Source organism: Triticum aestivum, chromosome 4B (assembly GCF_018294505.1).
Source record: "Triticum aestivum cultivar Chinese Spring chromosome 4B, IWGSC CS RefSeq v2.1, whole genome shotgun sequence".
Classification (NCBI taxonomy): Eukaryota; Viridiplantae; Streptophyta; class Magnoliopsida; order Poales; family Poaceae; genus Triticum; species Triticum aestivum.
Genome location: NC_057804.1, coordinates 393,599,890 through 393,620,918, shown reverse-complemented (window position 1 = coordinate 393,620,918; position 21,029 = coordinate 393,599,890). Strand labels below are relative to the sequence as shown.

General features: G+C 45.5%; 3 protein-coding genes across 5 annotated transcripts; 2 read left to right on the top strand and 1 right to left on the bottom strand.

Annotated features, from left to right (window-relative positions):
* Positions 1-1,384: 1,384 nt before the first annotated feature.
* Positions 1,385-6,508, top strand: LOC123092311 (pentatricopeptide repeat-containing protein At1g05750, chloroplastic). Of its 2 annotated transcripts, XM_044514048.1 has the most exons (3): positions 1,385-3,497; positions 3,609-3,673; positions 5,663-6,508. In XM_044514048.1, the coding sequence occupies exon 1, from the start codon at positions 1,489-1,491 to the stop codon at positions 3,430-3,432; it is 1,944 nt and encodes a 647-aa protein (XP_044369983.1). In that variant the 5' UTR covers positions 1,385-1,488; the 3' UTR covers positions 3,433-3,497; positions 3,609-3,673; positions 5,663-6,508. The 2 variants fall into 2 exon arrangements, with proteins under 2 accessions (XP_044369983.1, XP_044369982.1); XM_044514047.1 differs by having other exon boundaries at positions 1,385-3,673.
* A 2,408-nt stretch (positions 6,509-8,916) lies between these two features.
* On the bottom strand, positions 8,917-12,004 carry LOC123092310 (tetratricopeptide repeat protein 27 homolog). 2 transcript variants are annotated; one of them, XM_044514046.1, is made up of 2 exons: positions 9,713-12,004; positions 9,539-9,599 (listed from the first exon to the last, which is right to left on the bottom strand). In XM_044514046.1, the coding sequence occupies exons 1-2, from the start codon at positions 11,922-11,924 to the stop codon at positions 9,580-9,582; spliced, it is 2,232 nt and encodes a 743-aa protein (XP_044369981.1). In that variant the 5' UTR covers positions 11,925-12,004; the 3' UTR covers positions 9,539-9,579. The 2 variants fall into 2 exon arrangements, with proteins under 2 accessions (XP_044369980.1, XP_044369981.1); XM_044514045.1 differs by having other exon boundaries at positions 8,917-12,003.
* A 1,845-nt stretch (positions 12,005-13,849) lies between these two features.
* On the top strand, positions 13,850-14,991 carry LOC123092309 (nifU-like protein 1, chloroplastic). The gene is made up of 3 exons (XM_044514043.1): positions 13,850-14,250; positions 14,361-14,503; positions 14,612-14,991. The coding sequence occupies exons 1-3, from the start codon at positions 13,914-13,916 to the stop codon at positions 14,798-14,800; spliced, it is 669 nt and encodes a 222-aa protein (XP_044369978.1). The 5' UTR covers positions 13,850-13,913; the 3' UTR covers positions 14,801-14,991.
* The last annotated feature ends 6,038 nt before the right edge of the window (positions 14,992-21,029 follow it).

Genomic DNA, 21,029 nt, shown 5'->3' with positions numbered 1-21,029 from the left:
CGCGCGGGCGCCGGGGCCACGTGGCGGCGCGCCATTGGCTGCGGCGGGCGGCGCGGTGAAGCGGACATGTCTGGCGCGACGCCGACATGTCCGGTGGCGGCGGGGAGGATTAGGCTAGGGTTTCGACGAAAATTTCGGGGAGAGAAGCCTTTTTATAGGTAGAGGGAGCTAGGAGAGTCCAAATGAGGAGCGGTTTTCGCTCACACGGTCGTGATCGAACGACCGAGAGCATGAAGGGGACTTAGATGGGTTTTGGGCCACTTTGGAGGGGGTGTTGGCCTGCAAAGAGAGAGGGCTTTACGGTTACCCGGTTAACCGTTGTAGTACCAAACGACCTCCAAATGGCACGAAACTTGACAAGCGGTCTACCGGTGCTATACCAAGGCCACTTGACAAGCATCGGTCCATTCCGAGAATGTTTAACACCCACGCACAACGAGAGACGAAAGGGGAACGCCGGAGGGCATAGGAGCGCCGGATTGCGAAACGGACAACGGGGAAAATGCTCGGATGGATGAGACGAACACGTACGCAAAACGAGATGCACATGATGACATGATAAAATGCAATACGCAAGCAAATAACATGGCAACGACGGCGAATAACTGGCAGACACCTGGCGCATCGGATCCGGGGCGTTACAGAACTGTAAAATAACCGTGAGTTTTTAGTTTTAGACAAAAAAGTAGCCCGGTCAGACAATTTATACACCTTCAACCTTTTAATTTTTTTAAGAGGTGCGGTAAAAAGCTCCTCCCGATCTGTAAAAACACGGTTTTCATGTCCATTTCTACGGTGCCCTCTATCGAAAGAAAGCAGTTGGCGGGAGCCCTCCATGACCCGTCCGCGTCCGCCGTTCACGCTGCTCTGGACGCCGGCCGCCCGCCTGCGTCTCTCTCGGCAACGGGATGGGAGCAAGCTAGCTACGGCGACGGCGAGTCCTGGAGTAGCCAGCTAGTTCGAATCGATGGGAGCTAGCTAGCTAGTTCGCTCATGAAGCAGCTACGATGACAACTCCTGGATCGATTCGACGTCGTCCTGGACGCCGACGGCTTCGTGCGAGCCGTCCTAGACGTAGGCGACTTCGTATTTGGCCGCTTCGTGTGCTGTCTGCCGGCTTCGTAGAAGTGAGCTAGTTGATTATGGGCACGGGCAATAGACAAAAGAAGACGTAAGAAAAAAAAATAGAAGCGAATATTCAGTTTTACATTTTTAATTTAAAAGGTCTGCTCGGCCGGAACCCGCAGTTTAAACCGGCTCTTGAAACACGTTTTCCGCGAACTGGGTCTGCTAGAGATGGTGTCACGCTGGTTGCCCAGAGCAGTCCGGCTTTGGTTGGGCTGCACAGTGCAGCAACACAAACTGAAAAGAGTGAGGGAGAGCGCGCCAGAGAGGAAACAATCGACTGACAAATACCGTAGGCGAAAAAAAAAGGTTCGAACCTGTAGCTGGTGGCGCTGCTTCCCCTTTGCCGCCGTAGCGCCGGCCATGCTCACGGTGTCTCTCCTAGACGCGCAACTCGCTCGGTGCTCCTCCGCGCGCCATCTCCTCCAGATTCACGGCCAGTTCATCGCCTCCGGCCTCCTCGCCGATGCCTTCGCCGCCAGCCGCCTCCTCCTCTTCACCTCCGCTACCCGCCTCCTCCCGCTCCCCATCCACCATTCGTTCCGCCTCCTCCGACTCGTCCGCTGCCCCAACGCCTTCTCCTGCAACACGCTCCTCAAGGCGGCCCTGCTCGCTGGGACGCCGCACCTCTGCCTACCACTCTACACCTCCCTGCCGGCGTCCCCCGACGCCTACACCCACCCCATCCTCGCCGCCGCCTGCGCGGCCAGGAGGGACGTGAGTGAAGGCAGGCAGGTGCAGTCACACGCTATCAGGCACGGGTTCGGTGATGATTTGTACCTCAGGAACGGCCTGATGCATATGTACTCTGTTTGCGGCTGCCTCAGGGACGCACGCATGGTGTTCGACGCAGGTCCCGTGTGGGACGCTGTTTCGTGGAACACCATCCTGGCTGCCTACGTGCATGCTGGGGATGTTGATCAGGCGGTTGGGGTGTTCGCACGGATGCCAAAGCGGAATGCCACAGCGGTGAGCTCCATGGTATCATTGTTTGGGAGGAGGGGTATGGTGGACGAGGCAAGATGGGTGTTTGACGAGGCTGAGTGCAGGGATATTTTCACGTGGACTGCCATGATTTCTTGCTTTGAGAGGAACAACATGTTTGCAGAGGCGTTGCATATGTTCTCGTGCATGCGTCGAGAGATGCGGCCTGTGGACGAGGCGCTGATGGTCAGTGTGGTGGCCGCTTGTGCACAGTCAGAGGTGATTCGAAATGGGGAACTGTGCCATGGACTGGTTATCAGGGCTGGCCTTTGTTCGCTGCTAAACATTCAGAATGTGCTGATCCACATGTACTCATGTTGCCTGGATGTTGTTGCAGCACGGAGGTTGTTTGACAGCGGTGACTGCTTGGACCAGTTCTCCTGGAACTCGATGATAGCAGGCTATCTAAAGAGTGGTCATGTCGAAAATGCAATGACATTGTTCAGTGCAATGCCTGACAAGGACAATGTTTCTTGGAGTACAATGATTTCTGGTTGTGTGCAGAATAACCAATCCTCAGATGCACTCACTGTCTTCGATCACATGCGAGCCCAGGGAGTCAGGCCGGATGAAGTTACTATCATTAGTGTTATATCTGCATGCACCAATCTGTCTGCTCTGGAGAAAGGAAAGTCGGTGCATGATTATGTAAGGCAAAACAAATGTTACATCAGTCTTGTACTTGGGACTAGCCTCATTGACATGTACATGAAGTGTGGATACTTGGAAGCTGCAATGGATGTCTTCAACATAATGGAAGAAAAAGGAGCACCTTGCTGGAATGCTGTCATTGTGGGGTTGGCCATGAACGGCCTTGTGACGAAATCCCTTGAGATGTTCTCAGAGATGGAAGCATCCGGCACTGCCATCCCGAATGAGATAACTTTCATCGGAGTTTTGAGTGCTTGCAGACATGCTGGCCTAGTTGAGGAGGGCCGCCACTTCTTCAAGTTGATGCAACAGAAGTACCGAATTGTGCCAAACATCAGACACTATGGATGCATGGTTGATCTTCTTGGACGTGCTGGATATGTTAAGGAGGCTGAGGATCTGATTGAGAGCATGCCCATGTTACCTGATGTTCCAGCATGGGGTGCATTGCTTGGTGCCTGCTGGAAGCATGGTGAAAATGAGGTTGGAGAAAGGGTGGGCAGGAAGCTTGTCAATCTGGATCCTCGCCATGACGGGTTTCACACTATGTTATCTAACATATATGCTAAAGAGGGGATGTGGCAATCAGTAAATGACCTAAGGGACTCCATGAAGCAACGACATGTCCCAAAAGTTTCAGGATATAGTGTCGTTGAAATGTCTCCTTCTTGAGATTCTAGCAGTTGATCGCACCTCAAATGAAAATCTTAGATAGGTCCAAGTTGAAGCCTTACAAGGTCATGAATGGATCTTTACTTATCTGCGATTTGTGCTTCTAACTTTCCATCATAGTGTGTATTTTGATAAGCCTGTTGTTCACTTCATGTTTCCTCTATCTATGCTTGCAGATTCAAATAAAATATTCACATGGCATCAGCGACCAAATTATTTATCTTTTAAACTTTTACCAAAGGTCAGGCAGAACTTCCTTTCTTTCCTTATTTCTTTCCATGATATCCATCCATCTGGGAATACTGAACAGGGAACAACACACGCCATGGTCAGGGTTTCCTTATTTTTTATTTTTTGTTAGTCGTGAACCATGGTGCAAGCAAATGAATATCTTTCTCAAATGTCAAATGCAATGCTAAACTTACCAGGGTAAGTATAAAAAGAAGATATAACTGGGATCATGATGATGGAAAAAGAAAGGAAGAGCAAGGGTAAATTAACTATGGGATGGAAAGGTGATACAGAAAAAGGCTTGTAATTCTTTTATCGTCTGAACAACATGTATTGGAAATGCTCAGAAAAAGATTTGTGGGTATTTTTTTCTTCATATGAAGGCTATATCCAGGCTAATTCCTTTCCAAGCTACACATATGTTTATTAGGAAAATATGTTTTCGTCACCATCTTCAGAATTGTTACGAAAATGTGATACCATACTGAACATATCTTATTTGTGTTAGAAGAATAAAATTCCATTTGGTACCAAGAAATATTTGATTAGGAAGGAAGGTAGAATAAAAGTTATTGGGTATGCAGGTTCTAGTGGTTCTAGTTGAGGTTTACTAATTTCACATAGCTATGGTTAATTAATAAAGTAATTTCTTAGAACCTTGTAGTTGTAAAGGGAAATGAATTAGAGTCTTATTGACTGATAAAACAAATGTGAGAAGACAATTCACATGTATTGACTTCAAAAATTCTCATATGTTTGTTGCAAATGTGAATCATGTGAGTTGCGAGATCCACCTTGACAGAGTCACATTGGACCTACTAAATTATAATTGTAAGACTTGAGGGGACATCAATAAATGAGTAAGTGACCGATCTTTTTACTGTTGGGGGTTTCCCTACAGTTTTCTGGTGAAAAAGAGGACTGAATGGTCTGCTTTTAAACCAACTTTAAATATTGCTGGATACCCACTGTGAGTTCCTGGCACATTACTAGAAAATATGGAACAATTCTGTTTTTTTCATATGAGAGAGATATTATGAAGTAACCATCACAGTCGAGCATGGTTTTTCTTTACTTTGATCAAGTCCGAGGCTCCTAGGTAGTTACCGTCAGTCTATACTAAAGGGAAAAGAATAAGTCTCTTTGACTGATAAACAAATGGGGATAGTACTATTCATGTTTGTTGGCTTCACAAAAATATCACATGCTTGTTACAAGAGCTAACATGAACCATGGAGATTGTGAGATCCACACTCACAGTAGACCTGTCTCGAGGGGATATCTGTGCATGACTAAGTTTTTTAGTTTATGAAAAGGAGGGCAGCCCCCCAGCCTCTCCGTCGATCGGTGCAATCTGTACATGACCAGCTGACCGGTCAAATTTAACCAGAAGTGCCGCTGGATATCGACTGACGGTTCCTTTTACGTGGCTAGCTTTTTAAGATGAGAAGAGGAAACATGAAACAAGCTTCACATTTCAGCATTTTTTTTGTTTGCTTTGTTGAAGTCCTGGCTAATCAAGGTAATATATGCTATGGGAAAAGGTCTCATTGAACAATAACAGAAAAATTGTTTGAAGATGAGGATCGTTTGAGTGGGAAAAATTGCATTATGATGACAGATCTATTTACACAGCCAAAATAATATCATTATGATGCTGATTCACATGTATGGTGCAAGTGAACTCTGCCTGCCAGACGTAGAGATCTAAGCCGAAAAATTGGACGATATTCAGTGCCTTAGAAATACATATAAAAAATCTCCAACTTGGAGAAACAGAAAACAAGATCTTAGTTGATGCGATACATGGATATCACGACATGCAATCCATCGCTTTCGGCCAGCCACACGGCTTTGAAGCCACAACTGCTCACAAAGGGAAAATTCAATAATGCGTTGCCCTCCACAATCCTGCGTTGCCCTCCACAATCGAGACGGCACATGGTGATTTTTTTTGTATACCTCTGAAGATGACAATTATATATTTACATTCGTACAGGGACAGAACTTTTTTTCTGATCAACAAGAGGTGGAGGAAACAACAAATACAAGAATCTATACATAATGGACGCAGAGGCCGGGGAGAACGCTGGTGAAGCGGAACGGATAACAGATGGCGATTGGACTGGCACACACACACTGCCAATGATCTCCGAACAGAGACTGGATCGTGTGTTCTCATCAAACCATGACAGGCCTGCGGATGCGCCGGAGCTTGACCATGGCCTAGACCCAGGGAACTTCGTTGTTTACTTGGTAAACACAATCGACCGCTCTGTGGTGAGGGTAATCCAGAGCGGGTATGATTTCTCCAGGCACGTGAACCATCCAGTCTTCAGTCCAGATGGGCAGAGCATCGCTCTGACATCGGACCTCACTGCGGTGTCCGCTAACCCAATGTCGCCTCCAATCTTCTTGCACTCGCTGAGGCCCTACTGTGACATCTTCACCGTTGATATCGACCCTGACGACATGGAGGAGAACCAGGATGTGGAGAAGTTTGCCCGCGTCACGCATAACAGATACGAGAACTCCACTCCTGCCTGGTCCGTGTTCTCGACTCATGACCCGCATGCACAGTGGAACCTCCTGGTCATGGAGGAAAGTTACACCTTGTCGTGCCCGTATGCAAATTGACGGAGGTGAAAGTTGGCACATGACAGGCCAGATCTGCATCCTGAAAAGGCTCTGTTTCTTGCTCGTTTGGGATTCATTTTTTGAGATGTATCTGGAATTTCTGTTTGGATTGCTGTTGAACATTTGCATTTTACACATTTCATCTTGCTGTAATAAGACTTCAGAGTTTTATACGAGGATTCTGAATTGAGTTCTCAGACAAGTTTCAGAAAAGTGTTGGTTTTCAGCACACAAGTACAAGTCATTCATGATTTATCAGGCCGTAATGGTTTATTTACACAGGGGTTCAGGTTTTCGCGGAGGTGATTTGCTAGGGTTTGTGGCTCTGGTAGGAGGCAGCAACCATGGATCCTCCCCTTCCTAGGATGTAAGATTATCTGGACGTCAAAGAATCGGGAGGGATGCTTGGTTTTCAGTACAAATTTTGTCTTGTTTTCCGTTCTGGTTAGTGTGGTAACAGTGATCTGAGGAAGTACCTCAACAGAAAAGGATCTGAGAAAGAAGTTGCCTGCTCTGGAAGCGGGATCCAGTTTGGCTGGGGTTCAAGGATTTATTATTCTTGTTTGCATAAGGGGCTACCGATAATTTTAGTTGTCATTTTACAACATTTAATTTTCAAAAGTTTAAGCAGAGGCCAACAAAACCAGTAGAGAAATACAAAATGTAGTAATCCCTCCTATTCATATTACTTGTCGTGGCTTTAATGCAACTTTAGTACAAACTTGTACTAAAGCTGCGATAATTAATTTGGATTGGAGGAAGTACAATTTTACCGCTATCGGTCGACCTCAGTTAAGTTACAAAGCTAAGAATTGCATGCAGAAAGTATATACTAAGAATACAGTGAGTCCTTCCTGACCAGAACTACGACAGGTGATAGATACACTAGCAGGTAGTATGGGGCGGCACATAGTCAGCCTCTTAGCTTAAGATAAGGGGGCACAATTTTTTTTTATCAAAGATATGATGACTTTTCCCTCCCCTCAAAAAAGAAGAAAATGAACTTGTCCCTAATTCAGGCGATCCTTTCTTTCTCTGTGGAACTGGTTGTTCCACAAAATTATAAAACCTGTACTGATGCATACACAACCTAAGGAGGTCTATAATGAAGTTGAAATAACATGCTCGGAAATTTGATCAATCACAAGTGAGATCTTTAATTAAAATGCTAGATCTACCAAGACATAGGGAACTCCCTACAAAAATGCCATCTTTGTTCAGGCACCATATGGCCATACAGGTTGGGTATCAAAGTGTTTCATCATCTGCAACCATGATGTGTTGAAACATGGTGGTGCTCTCTTCAGTGTCCACTGTCCAGTCCAGCGTAGTCGCTGCTCCATCCTTCCGGGTACATACCAGCAGTCTGCAGAAGCCACGGCACCGAGGCGATCAAGGCAGCAGAGGGAGAGAAGCACCAGGATCAGGAGTACCGTCATGAGGTGCAGTTTTTGCGCTCTCCTCATCCGTCCTGGTCGACGCCCACGATGTCAACCTTCCCCTCCGTCCTGCTGGCCTTCCCGCCTTCCCGAATTGATCTGTTGGCTCCATCGGACCACCTTGGCATGAATGCCGAGGCCTCAGGACCCTCTGGTGTCAACGCCAGCGGCAGTGCGCTGGGAGTATATATCTACATTGCAGCGTTTCAAACAACGCATAGAAAACGTGATCTGAATATTCTGAAAAAAAAGAGAGCAAAGCACAACATAGATGTAGCGTAATTCCTTTTTTACCAGTATTAAGTTATGTTGTTAAAGCTAGATGCCATATGTAGCTATAATCTACAGTGTACTTTTGAAAGGGAAATACAGAGCACGTGGGATTAAAATTTAAGGTTCAGTTTCACATGTATACCAAGAACAAATCCCCAATATTGGACAGTGAGCATAAAAGGTAAACTGAACCAAGTAGTCACCAAGATTCTGCAGTAACTAATAAGTAATAACCCATGATTTGCAAACAACAGTATTACTACTCCAGATGGGCACTAAACTCACCATAGCAACAGTATTTATGTTTTAAGGATAAAAAGAGAATGTTTGTCAGTTAACAATCAAATAGCCATGCTGTAAAAAAAAACAATCAAATAACCAAACAGGCAAAAACGCATAAATAATGGCTGAATAGTCTAAAAAGGCATGTGTTTGGAGTCATTACATATGACTGAATAACCAATTTGCGATGTCGCAATTGTGCCGGTCAAGGAAAATGATGAGATGGAATGGAACATGACATTGGCAAACAGAACAGATCAATATACTATATACTGCAGCCAGCAACACATTTACAATTATATCCAAAAGTACAGACACCCACAAACTTACTTCAGTAGCACTTAATCTAAGGAAAAAAGTGTATAGTGCCTTATCAGCGGGCTTGACCATGCAGAAGCAGCTGACCACAATTTATCATATTATCCATGCATAAGTTGAGTAGATTGTCCATGCAAGAGTCAAAATCACCAGTTATATGATATTTGTAGTGGACGTCAAATGATGACAGTGAAATCCTTCTTAGAATAGCATATGTATCTCAGAAATAATTTGGTACTGCACAACATCATTGTGTTCATGTGCCATCCTAGAATGAGGAGAATTGGGAGAAAGAACAGATTACTCTTTTTTTGAGAGCACGACAACATTTTCATTCAAACAGAAGCAACCGTACAAATATTTTTCCCAAATACAGTCTGGGATTACACATGATAAACCTGATTAACAAAGTGCTCACAACTACATGCTGGATTGTGCGCTGAAACATTCAGCAAACGACCAACATGAATAACAGAACAAGAGTAAATAAAGGGTCTGGTGTACTCTTCGTGCCGAACTTGAGCATAGACCATCGGATGATGCGACTTGACGATGCTTGTCATTTATAAAGGGTCTGTGATAAGCCATATGACAAGGTGACCTTGATTCGCAACCAAGATATCAGTAACTCTATGCAGCGCCAATCAGGCCCCTTAATTGGTCAAGGCAGTCATTAAGTGATTTATACTCCTCCGTACCTGAGAAGTCCGTTGCCTGTTTCAAGGAGCTTTTAAGATGCATCTCAGCTGACAATAATTCTCGTCTGCTTCCAGTCGTGGAGGAAATTTCGATATAGACCTTGCAAAGTTGCAGAGAAGCTTGAGCATACTTCGTGAACTTCTTCTGATCATGCCATAATCCTGAACCCTGGAGTGATCGAACTTGCTTCAACAAAGCTTCCGAGCATGCCATGAGGTTGCCCTTGCTTTTATGCCATCTTGCATATAATCCCCATATCTCTGCATTGCTAGCCCCACTCCGTACAATCTGCTGAAGGATATCACCAATTATATCTAGCAATTGATTTGGTAGCCTGGTCTCTTTGTTTGCATCATCTGAAGGGTTGCTTATGGATTTAGCTTCTTGAGTAAGTTGTGTACCTTGTTCTTCGACATAGGCCATCACCTTGTCCAATAAATCAACATTGAAGCGCTTGTTCGAGGACAGATTCAATACCATTTTGACAGCTTCAAGTGTCAGTCGCATGTTGCATGTGTCCAAAGCAACCTTACTGTAATTTTCCCAAACTTCACAGCTGTTCCTCTTGAACTTTACAGCTTCCTTGAATGCCTGGACTGCCGCCTGGCTCTTTCCTCTAATCATGTGCAGGCAGGCTATGTTGTTCCACGCTTCTCCGTTCTCAGGATCTATCTGCACAGCACGACTAAAAGCATCCACTGCCTTCTCAAGATCTTTATCCTTCCATGCAGCTGTACCATAGGCAAACCAGCCATCTGGGTACAAAGAATTCAATGCCAATGCAGATCCCCAAAGAATTTTGGATGTATGGAAATCATTCTTGTTGTATGCACTGCGAGCCAGAGAGCGCAGAGCTCGAGCAGATTTGTTATTTGAGACTTCCAGTGCTTTCTTATAATGGTCATCATTATTAGTAGCATCGCCAAGTGAACACCATAGCCTTGGGTCATTTGGTGTGACAGAGAGCCGGGTATTTATTAGACTAACAGCATCAGCAACTTTACCCGATAAACGATAGCAATAGATTAGATTATCCCACAATTCGAGTTCTTTGAAGACACTAAGAGCTTCACCAAGTAAACCACAACTTATCAAAAGTTCACCATACTCTTTCCTTAATGCAGGGATAGGCGGCATATGAACTCCAAAAACCAGTTTGGCTCTTTGTGAAACTACAGGAAATTCTTTGGCAATATCTTCAACCAAATTCTCCATCATTAACAGTGCCCGCTGTTTTGTCCGACTGCGGGTGGACTCCCACCTAATACGCAGAACATCACACAAGCTCCTGACCACAAAGTATGACTTGTCTTGAGAATCAATTGACTCTATGTATGGTGCCATCTCCCACCCAGACATTTCATCACTCCGACTCCTCCGACTCACATGTAAACATTGTGCAAGTACAGCGGCCTGCTGGATAGCAGATAGCGGTATCTGTGTGTTTGCAGATGTCATACTCTCACTGCTCGAGCCATTCCCATTTTCAGCCAGTCTTGGTGTTCTTAGTATATCACAAAATTCATCACTTTCATCTGGAACAGAGCTCATCGCTTTTCTGGAAGCCATACCATCACTCTGAGGTCCTGCTAGCTCTGTTGATTGGCCATCATCAGGTGCTGGTTTAGAACTCTTTGCAACTAGAACCATTTGGGACTTGGCGTCCACCTGGTGTATTGTTCGAAAACCAAGAATCCCTGTGAGAGAGAGATGAATCCCACATGCCTCTTGAGCACTATCCAGATGCAGCCTTGAAGCATCAACTCGACCATATTTATACTCCACGATTCCAGCTTCCAGAAAAGCAGCCGAGACAAAAGAACGGCCTTCTCCATCACATAGCAAAGAACCCCAGTAGCTAGAGACCTTTTCAAGATCACCAAAGTGGGTCAGCACTTGTTTCTTGTACACTTGTACTTGATCAAACAAAGAGGACGATAGCTCATCTAAAATATTTTGCTGGGACAAGGATGTTCTGCACAACCACCATGACACAGTGCAACAATCAGAGGAGTCCAGACCCTTTATGCTTGTGAAGAGTAGTTCTGCAAAGACAATGAAGGGCAAGAGAGCGAATTTCCCATGAACATGGGAACCAAAAGAAGCTAACTGATCCGAAGCCCAATCAACCCATTCGCTTCCAGGATCACTATGCCCCCCTTCATCCAAAGGCGAAGTCTGGAAAGGGAAGGGTGAACACTTCCCCGACGGTCCCGTCACGTTCTGCTGCGTGAATGCGAGCAGCGCGGCCACAGCCGCGGAGAAAACAAGCGCGCACCTGCACTGGAACCCCTCGCCCGCGGCCCCTCCGCCATCCCCACGGAGGAACGCCTCGGCAGCGGCAGTGAGGTCGGCGTACACTTGCGCTAGGGTGCCATGGGCAACCTCGGCAAAGGCGTAGGAGTGGAAGATGTGGGGGACGGCGGAGGCGATAGCAGCCGTGTAGTCCCCGGCATCGACGGCGGCGAGGGCGGAGGCCGCGACAGGACCGAGCGGGTGAGCTGGGGGAGGTGAGGGGGGAGCTGGTTGGGAGATCGGGGAGGGGAGGGTGCAGCGAAGGAGGCGGAGCTCGGTCGCACGGAGGAAGGTGGGGGTAGTGGTGGTGGCCGCCATGGCCGTGGCCGGTGGTGAGGTTTAGGGTTTTTGCCTATTCCTTTCTCTGGTCCCTGTTGATGCCCGGCTGCGCGAGCGCTCAGGCTATCACGGGTTCTCTGGTCGGTTCGGTTCGAGGCCGCTGCCTTTTGGGCCCACATGGCGTTTCTTGCATTTGCCTGGGCTCGTGCTCTTTTCTTGGGCTGGGTGGTGGTCCTGTCTACGTTCGGGCCTCTGGGCCAGTGGTTATTCGCCTATTCCTTTATTTGGTGCATGTTCGTTGTTGCTGTTCTGCCTGCTAGGATATTTGGTGCATATTCTCAAAAAAAAGAGGATATTTGGTGCATGTTCGTTGTTGCTGCCTTTGCCCCCCCTGCTTGCGGCTGCCTCTTCTGTACTGTACTGTACTGTTTTATCCCGGTGGAAGGGATTTTAAGAAATGAGCAATGGAGTTGTCCTACTCGAGAATGTAACCATCATGCACAGCATTGGATCGACTCTTACTCAAATTAGTTTGATAATTCTAGAGCAGTCAAAAATCAAGATACAAGGAATTTGATGGACTGTAAGGAACGCAGATTACAAACTGCTAGGCAAGAGGCCTGTGTTTGATCTTGGCACCACAAGGACCAAACTCACCTAATTTGACCAATAAACTGCGAGCCAAACCATCTACTCTAGTTGGGTGAACAGACAGGTTGTTTTACCGCTAAACGGGCTGTTGCATGGATTTGGACCACTCAAAGTGGCCGGAGCATTACACCAGATACAAATTTGATGATAAAACCTAATGGTAGAAGAAGATCAAAGTAATTTTGGCCCGCAAAACGCAGCCCGTCATCTGGCTTGGAGCATGGGAATTTGAGAAAAGTTCATGAAATTCAAAAGTGTTCACAAATTGAGAAATTTTTCATATATTAAAAAATCATGAATTCGAAATAGTTCACGAATTTGAATTTTTTTTATGAATATGAAATAAACATTAATTTGAAAAAAATTCATCACAAATTTGGAAAAAATATTCGCTCATTTGAAACAGTTCACGAATTTAAAAAATGTGCATTTGAAAAGAGGTCCATGATTTGAAAAATCTCATGAATTTCTTTAAAAAGTTTACAAATTTGAAAAAATATTGCGTTTTTGAAAAAGTTTACACCTTTGGAAAAAGTTCATCCATTAGAACAAATGTTTGCCAAGTTTAAAACTTTCATCAACTTAAAAACAATAAAGTTTTAAAAAGTTCAATGATTTGTAGAAAAATCATGAATTTGACGAAAAAAGTTCATGGATTTAAAAAATGACAAAAAATGAAAACAAAACACAAGAGAAGATGAGAAAGGAAAAAATAAAAAATAAAAAATGGAAAAAAATGAAAATAAAAATAAAAGCCAATTTGGGAAGCATCTGGAAGCTTCCAAAATCGGAACAGCACCGACGTCTTGTGAGCGCTGCGTCGAGCAGAATGCTAACAAGAAGAGAAAAGAGTAAAATCGGCTGAGCACAGGACGGAGAGAGTGTGCGCCAATTGACAAGAATAGTACGGTAAGAAGAATCACGTGGCTAATCTGCAACCGGGCTCAAATGAACCCGGGGATAAACAGTAAGATCACGAAAAAACATTTTTTAAATAAAATCTGTTTTTTTACATGCAAGATGCTCCTGTTTCTGATGTCCGTGCAAAAATTGGTGAAATTTAGTATTCGAGGAGCTCGTGAAAGAAAAAGACAATCGAATGTTCAAACACCTCAAAATTTGCACGGTAATCACGCATTTGAGCATCTTAGATGACAAAAAAATCAGGTTTATTTGAAAAAATTATGATTTTTTACAGTTCACCAAATGAAGATAAGCCCGGGCACCAAATTGAATTATCGCGCTGTAAGCGCTAAATAGGAACCTGTAACATTTACCAGAGAGAAAACAGAGTAAAATATCTCCTGGAGTCTGGTAGTACTGATCTTTGCCCCTGACTCCTTCAGCAAAGGGATACACGACCACACACGGCAAACAATGGAGGCGTCGCTGACCGCGGCCGCCGCCGCTACCTCGTCGTTTCCGCCGCAAATCCGTCGCCGAATCATCAAATTCAACCCGCCCGTGCTCCCTAGGCGACCCCAATTCCGAGACTCCAAGATCTGGACCGCCAACTTCCGGGGACACCTGGCTGCGGCCTCGGCATCCACGCCGCCGCCGCCGGGAGGCGGCCTGTACTCGGCGGTGACCTACGAACTGACGCCAGGTAACGTCGACCGCGTCCTCGACGACGTGCGCCCCTACCTCATCTCCGACGGCGGCGACGTCGCCGTCGTGTCCGTCGAGGACGGCGTCGTCTCCCTTAGGCTTGAAGGTAAACTGGATTTGTCGCCTTGCGTCCATACAGAAATTCATGGCCAAGATTCCATCGGGGCATCAAATCTTACCGTGCTTACTGACTGTGGTCTTGTCACCACAATCCAGGGGCGTGCAGCAGTTGTCCAAGCTCGACGACGACGATGAACATGGGCATCGAGCGAGTGCTCAAGGAGAAGTTCGGTGACGCCATCAAGGACATCCGCCAGGTGTTCGACGGGGACCAGCAGCCGGAGGAGACAACGCCTGAGGTAGAGGAGCTGCCACCACCAGAGCAATCTCAATCTCGTATTTTTGCCTTGAAAGGCTTGAGAAACAGTGTGATCTTACAGCGTTCTTGGGATGGATGTTGCTTGCAGGCGGTGAACCGGCACCTGGACATACTGCGGCCGGCGATCGCGAACTACGGCGGGAGTGTGAAGGTTCTTGCCGTTGACGGCGAGGACTGCCTGGTTAAGTATGACGGCCCAGAGTCCATCGGAAGTGGAGTGAAGGCAGCCATCAAGGAGAAGTTCCCCGACATCACGAATGTGGTGTTCACCCAGTGATCTACAGGTAGGCTGGCCGGCTTGATGCCACTCCAGTGCAGTAAAATGGCGACATGTACGACATGCAGCAAGATTTTGTTTCGATGTATCGTCTAGGCAAGAGTTTCGATGTTTCGTTTGGGTAGAAAAAGTTGCAGCGCACGCAAACACTACCATGGAAAATGAAATGGAATAATTTTTGCCTTTTGTTATGCGAGAATATATCTCTACTCCTAATGGAGCAGTTGGTAGTCTCCGCCGGTTAATTTTCGTCCCACCACTTTCGTCCGGTTTTTTTTCGTAGGTTAACCAGCGTAGATTTTTTTCGATGTTGGTTTCTTATTCACCGGTTTATTTACCCCTCAGCTCTTTCCTTGCAAATCAGCACTTTCCAAACGTACACGCAATCACGGATCTAACTTTACTAACTTATCCAAATCAACCGATACCTCCCATTATTACAAATTTTTTTAGGAAACAAATAATAGATTTTAAGGAAATAAATAAAAGATTTTAAAGACGCATCATACTTTAAGGAAACAAATCAGCCCCTGCTCTCATTTATAAAAAATAAATCGCAATTAATACAGGTATTGATGATCAAATTAGTTACTATATAAAAAATAAATCGCAATCAATCAAGTACTGATGGGATATTTCCTTATATTGATGTGATTTTCCCTTCTCATCATCAATCATCTCTACTGCCTAAAAAAATGCCTAGCTTTCCTTTTCCTGCCAACCGACCGCGTCCCGTCTTCCTACATCCGCCCTCGTTGCTCTGCCTCCCGCACGAAAAAAACCCTCTCGTTTGACCTCCCCCAAACCCCGCACGATGGAAAAACCCAGCCACCTGCTTCCCCTCCTCTCGACCGCTCCATACATCCAGATCGCGGCCCCATCCCCATCCTCCTCTCACGTCACGGTGGCCGATGGACTGCCGCCACCACCCTCCTACTCTCTCGCCGCCGTCGTCGCCACCAATCCCGGCGAAGGCGCCGTTGCTGCTATGTCGCCTCCTTTCCCCATCCAAGCCTGACCATGGCAACGGCGCCCTCTCATGTGTCCCGCGGTGAGGTTTGGGGAGGCGCGACCACAATCCAGTAGGGATCTCACCGCGGACCCGTCCGCTGGGACGGGTGTTGCCTCCGTTGCGAATGGGATCGAAGGGAGGGACTACTTCGTCATCAAGGTCGGCGAGGCAGCGGCCGATTGGGAGCCCGGTTGTGAACATGGGTGTGACGCCCGGATAATCATTCTACAGTAACCCCACGCTAATCATGCCACGTCACCTCGGTTACCGTTGCTAACCTCTTAATGATTCGAAACCGTTTTGAAATTTAAATTCTAAATATGTCAAATAACAAACGTTTTCAAAAGTTGAAACAAAATTGTTCGGTGGGTGCCGAATATTACAAGGGTAATTATATTAAAGAAAACATATTTTTGGAAAGTGTCTGAATATTTTAAAATGAATTAAAACAGAGAAGAGAAATAATAAAAGAAAATGCAAAAAAAAGGAAGAACCCCCCCACCCCTCACCTGGGCCGACTGGCCCAGCTGACCACCGCGCCCCCCTTAGGCCTCAACCCATCTGGCCTACCCTGGCCGGCCCAGCCGGACCGGCCCACCCCACCCCACCTCACCTACTAGCTCACCCAGGTGACACCGAACCCTAACCCACTCCTCACACTCCCAACGTCTCTCCTCTCCTTGTCCCGATCTGGACATCCTGAGTCTGGGGATTCTGAACTTTTAGGATATTTTACTCCTCGACCTTTACTCTGGGATTCTGAACTCTCTTCTATTCGGGTTAAACGATTTTTACTAAATTCTAACTTTTAGGTTCTCGAAAATACTTTCTACCGGAGGGGTCCTTTAGTCCGGATGATCACCGGCTACATCAGAAGATTCCGAAGATACTCTCTGATGTTCTCTCGAGACTTGTGCCCATCACTTTGGCTATTCCTGACCACCGATAAATCCGTATGGATAACTACTTACACTTGCCATTCTTACGATCATCCCCCATTGATCTTGTTATTACAAGATACCCCGAAATTCTCTCTAATGTTCCGAGAATCCTTTTGTGCCTACTGCCTTGCAGTTCCTTGTCGCCTGAATACCACTACGGATAATTTCTCGCACTTACCAAGTATCCACTCATCCCCAGTTGATGCATGTATGTCACGAATCCTCGAAATACCATTGGATCTTCCGAAAATCCTGAGCATCCTATTGCTCTTGAAATTCTTGATTACTTGCATTATGGTTAATCCCATAAGTCTAGTAATCTTGTTGACATCCATTGTCATTATCATTTGAGTCCGTTGATTCGATTTGTTGCGAATGCTCGCAATCCTCAAACAGATCCTAGAATTCCTCCTTCCGGCTCAGACGTCATTTTTGAACATGAGCTGGTTCTCGACCAATCAATTGCCGTCGATTGTGCCCCTAAGTCTATTGAACTTATCCATCCTTGATCTGAGCGTCTGCTTCTAATCCTTCGCTTTGTAAATCATAATTCCTTAGCAATTGAGCTCTAAGTTATTCAGTTGTTTCTACAATCCAATGTCTTTGCCTTGCTTCTTCCTCTGGTTGTGTGCCGATACTCAACCCAGATCCTTTAATGGATTTTATCCGACATCGCCCTTCATATTCAGTAACTTTGTGAGCCTTCCCTCGGATACATAATGCCTTTGGTAAATTGTATCCTCTACTTTCTCAACCTTGCTCTGCTTTCGAGCTTGTATTATTTACCCCGAAGTTTGTGGTATATGTTCGTAAGACGCCCTGATGGGTTGAACCTATGCCTTCCTTACTATGTGTGAACTCGGAAGTTTTCACGGGTCATACTCATCTGGTATTTCACCAGGTATAACTTTCAACACTAATGCCATTATCGAAACGAGAAGTGAATGTAAGGTTATGCTTTGGAGAAGTGGGAGTCGACCTCGAACCTTGTGTTCATGCCCATGGACGCGATGTATATCCTATCATGGAAGCTTCTTGTAATAATAACTATTTCCTTGATAACTAACATATGGTATTTGTGAATTGATCCCTTGCAACCGTGGTTCCGACCATGATTGTTCTTCCTTGATTCCATTTCTCGGACAAGTTAAAACAATTGTCTTCTATGGATTAATACACCCGTCCAATCTTTACTTTGATCTTGTGTCGAGTATTACCCCCTGGTATCTCAAGATTATCATGGAACTGCATAACTTCTTATGAGTTCTTCATCAAGTGCTACCTTTCCACTGATTCCAATTTTTCACGGGCTCTGAGTTATTATACACTCAAAGACACCGATAACTGAATCGAGTTCGCATTGCGATTCAACAAGTATTTGAACCCATCACTGCTTACAAATTTATTAATCCTTCAAGTCATTCCTAGCCTGATCGGCTATATCATTATCGAGCTAATTTTAACTGTGCTACCCGGTCCTTCTTCCCGGAGCACAATTTTCGACGATGAACTAACCTTACGTCGATCATCATCGTCATATCATTTCGCCTTGAACAACAAGCTTGGTTTCGAGTTTGTGTCGTACCCTTGGTTCCAATAACCTTTCACTTTATCATTACTTTGACTTGATGTCATCACCGATCGATTACATCTTCATGAACTCTCGCGACAAATGTGTCGTGAATATCATCAACATTCTGAGCTCTTCCAAGAGATCTATTGAAATCATGATGAGAAATACCATCCTTGCCCTCGATGATTGGTGTTATCAGCGACAACATTATTGCATTCCCTCCAACACAAAACTTGTTCCTGTATTGTGTTGTACCTTGAGTTCCTTGCTATCCAACTTATGTTATATTCTACCGCGGAGTATTACCATCTTTGATGTTAAGAATGTTGTGAGGATTGCTCCACCTCTTAAGAATTCTTGATATAATGATACTTCTCACCATCACCATTCTTTCTTGGTCCTCATGTTGATTCCAACCGGGGTACCCACAAGTGAACGGTGTTGTTTGGATTATGCACTTCTAGCAACCCTATTGCTTTGAAGTTAATGATCGATAGTTCATTCTAAGTCCTTCGCTAATTGAATCACCATTCTGACATTGGTCGTGCAACCCAATCCACATTTCGGGCGCACCTTTCAACCAATGTTTAATTGTGTATGTTTTCCTCGAGCATACTTCCTTATATCATTTGATCTGACAAATGTTATCTCCTTGTTCACCTAATGGTGGAAATGCATCTTTTGGGAATCTCGGTGAATTGCCGTTGAGTTCACCAGACACCTCCTTGTCCTCTCCTTGGTTTAATGATGAACTATTGTTTCAGGAACCCGCTCCCATAGTTCATTTCCCGAGAATCTTACAATGTCATTTCGTCGATATGTGCCGCAGCTTTTCTTCTCGGACATCCTGAGTCTGGGGTATCCTGACACCAATCGGATCTGAATCTCGGTCAGATATGATGGTTGGGACATTTTCCAAGAGTTATGATGTTGATCCTTTGATGACCCGGTAACATGATGTCATGCCTAGCACCCCCCCCTCGGCTGGAGGACCTATCACTATAGATTCCTTTTCAGCAAGGTTATCCGTTCATCCATGGGGAAATTGTAAGACTTATTCTACAAGTTATTCCTGATGGATCCTTCGTGTTTCCAAAGTTTGATCTTCACCTGAAGACCATGTCAATTCTATCTCGAAGCATGTCTATGGTACTCCGATGTTTCAACAAGAACATTTGAAGCCCAATGCTAAACGTTTCTTGCTCAATTATCCAAACACCGCTGTATGGATAATGTCATGAAAATTTCTCTCCCCTCACCTAGAGGCTTTTCTACTTAATATCATGTCATGGTTATCATGTTCTGCTTGTCCTTGGGAAGGATATACCCCTGAAATATGTGTATAAACACATTTTCCTTTCCATTGTTTTGTTTAACCTTTCTTGTGATCTATATGATCTAAGCAGTAATGTTCTCCTGCTTATGTAAACACCTCGGTGTACAACTCTGTCAGCAAGACCCTGTTACTATTGTTGAAAACATTTCGGTAACCGCCGATGGACGAGAACTTTGCCTATTGGCCCGCCTCGTTCAACGAGCAGGAAAATGGTTCTCTTCGTCCCTCGCCCTTGGTATCGATGTTGTTGCCGAGATATCTGACAGGCTACCCTTTGACACACCTTACTATCATGACCGTGCAAAATGTCGGCCCCCTTCCTACTTTCAACCACATGGTGGGCCCATAACCCACAGTTCCACAGGATCGAAACCTGACTCTCCTGCACCCCTGTTCCTAAAGCTAATCCTCACGCTTGGCTTCGTATGAAAGATCACGAGCCACCTTCCTAGTGATCTATTCTGGTATCAGACGCAATGCTTATTCCCGTTTCTCTGAACCCCTTTCACGCCTTGTAACAGGCATCGAACGATTGCCTACCCGCTTGGAACTTCTCGTGGTACTTACTTACTTTGCTCTCGATAATTCGTTAAGTTTCAATTCGAGAGTTACTTTCCGCCACCTTCCCCGATCTTATCGACCAGATAGTTAACCTTGCAGAGGTTCGTTCTCCCTGTATGCCCACCCTTTATTCCTTCGTAAGTACGATGGAGTTCCGAAAGAAAGGACGCCGACTTCATCTTGATGACCTAAAGCAGCGAAATGAAGACATCAATGTATTGGACCGGCCTCTTCGAGAAGAGCAAGCCAGGATGAGAAGACCCGCTAGATTCGTTACCAAACTTCCCCCCTTACACCCCTCTTAAATCTCGGGACGAGATTTCTTGTAGTGGAGGAGAATTGTGACGCCAGGATAATCATTCTACAGTAACCCCATGCTAATCATGCCACGTCACCTCGGTTACCGTTGCTAACCTCTTAATGATTCGAAACCGTTTTGAAATTTAAATTCTAAATATGTCAAACAACAAACGTTTTCAAAAGTTGAAACAAAATTGTTCGGTGGGTGCCGAATATTACAAGGGTAATTATATTAAAGAAAACATATTTTTAGAAAGTGTCTGAATATTTTAAAATGAATTAAAACAGAGAAGAGAAATAATAAAAGAAAATGCAAAAAAAAGGAAGAACCCCCCCCCCCTCACCTGGGCCGACTGGCCCAGCTGACCACCGCGCCCCCCTTAGGCCTCAACCCATCTGGCCTACCCTGGCCGGCCCAGCCGGACCGGCCCACCCCACCCCACCTCACCTACTAGCTCACCCAGGTGACACCGAACCCTAACCCACTCCTCCCACTCCCCACGTCT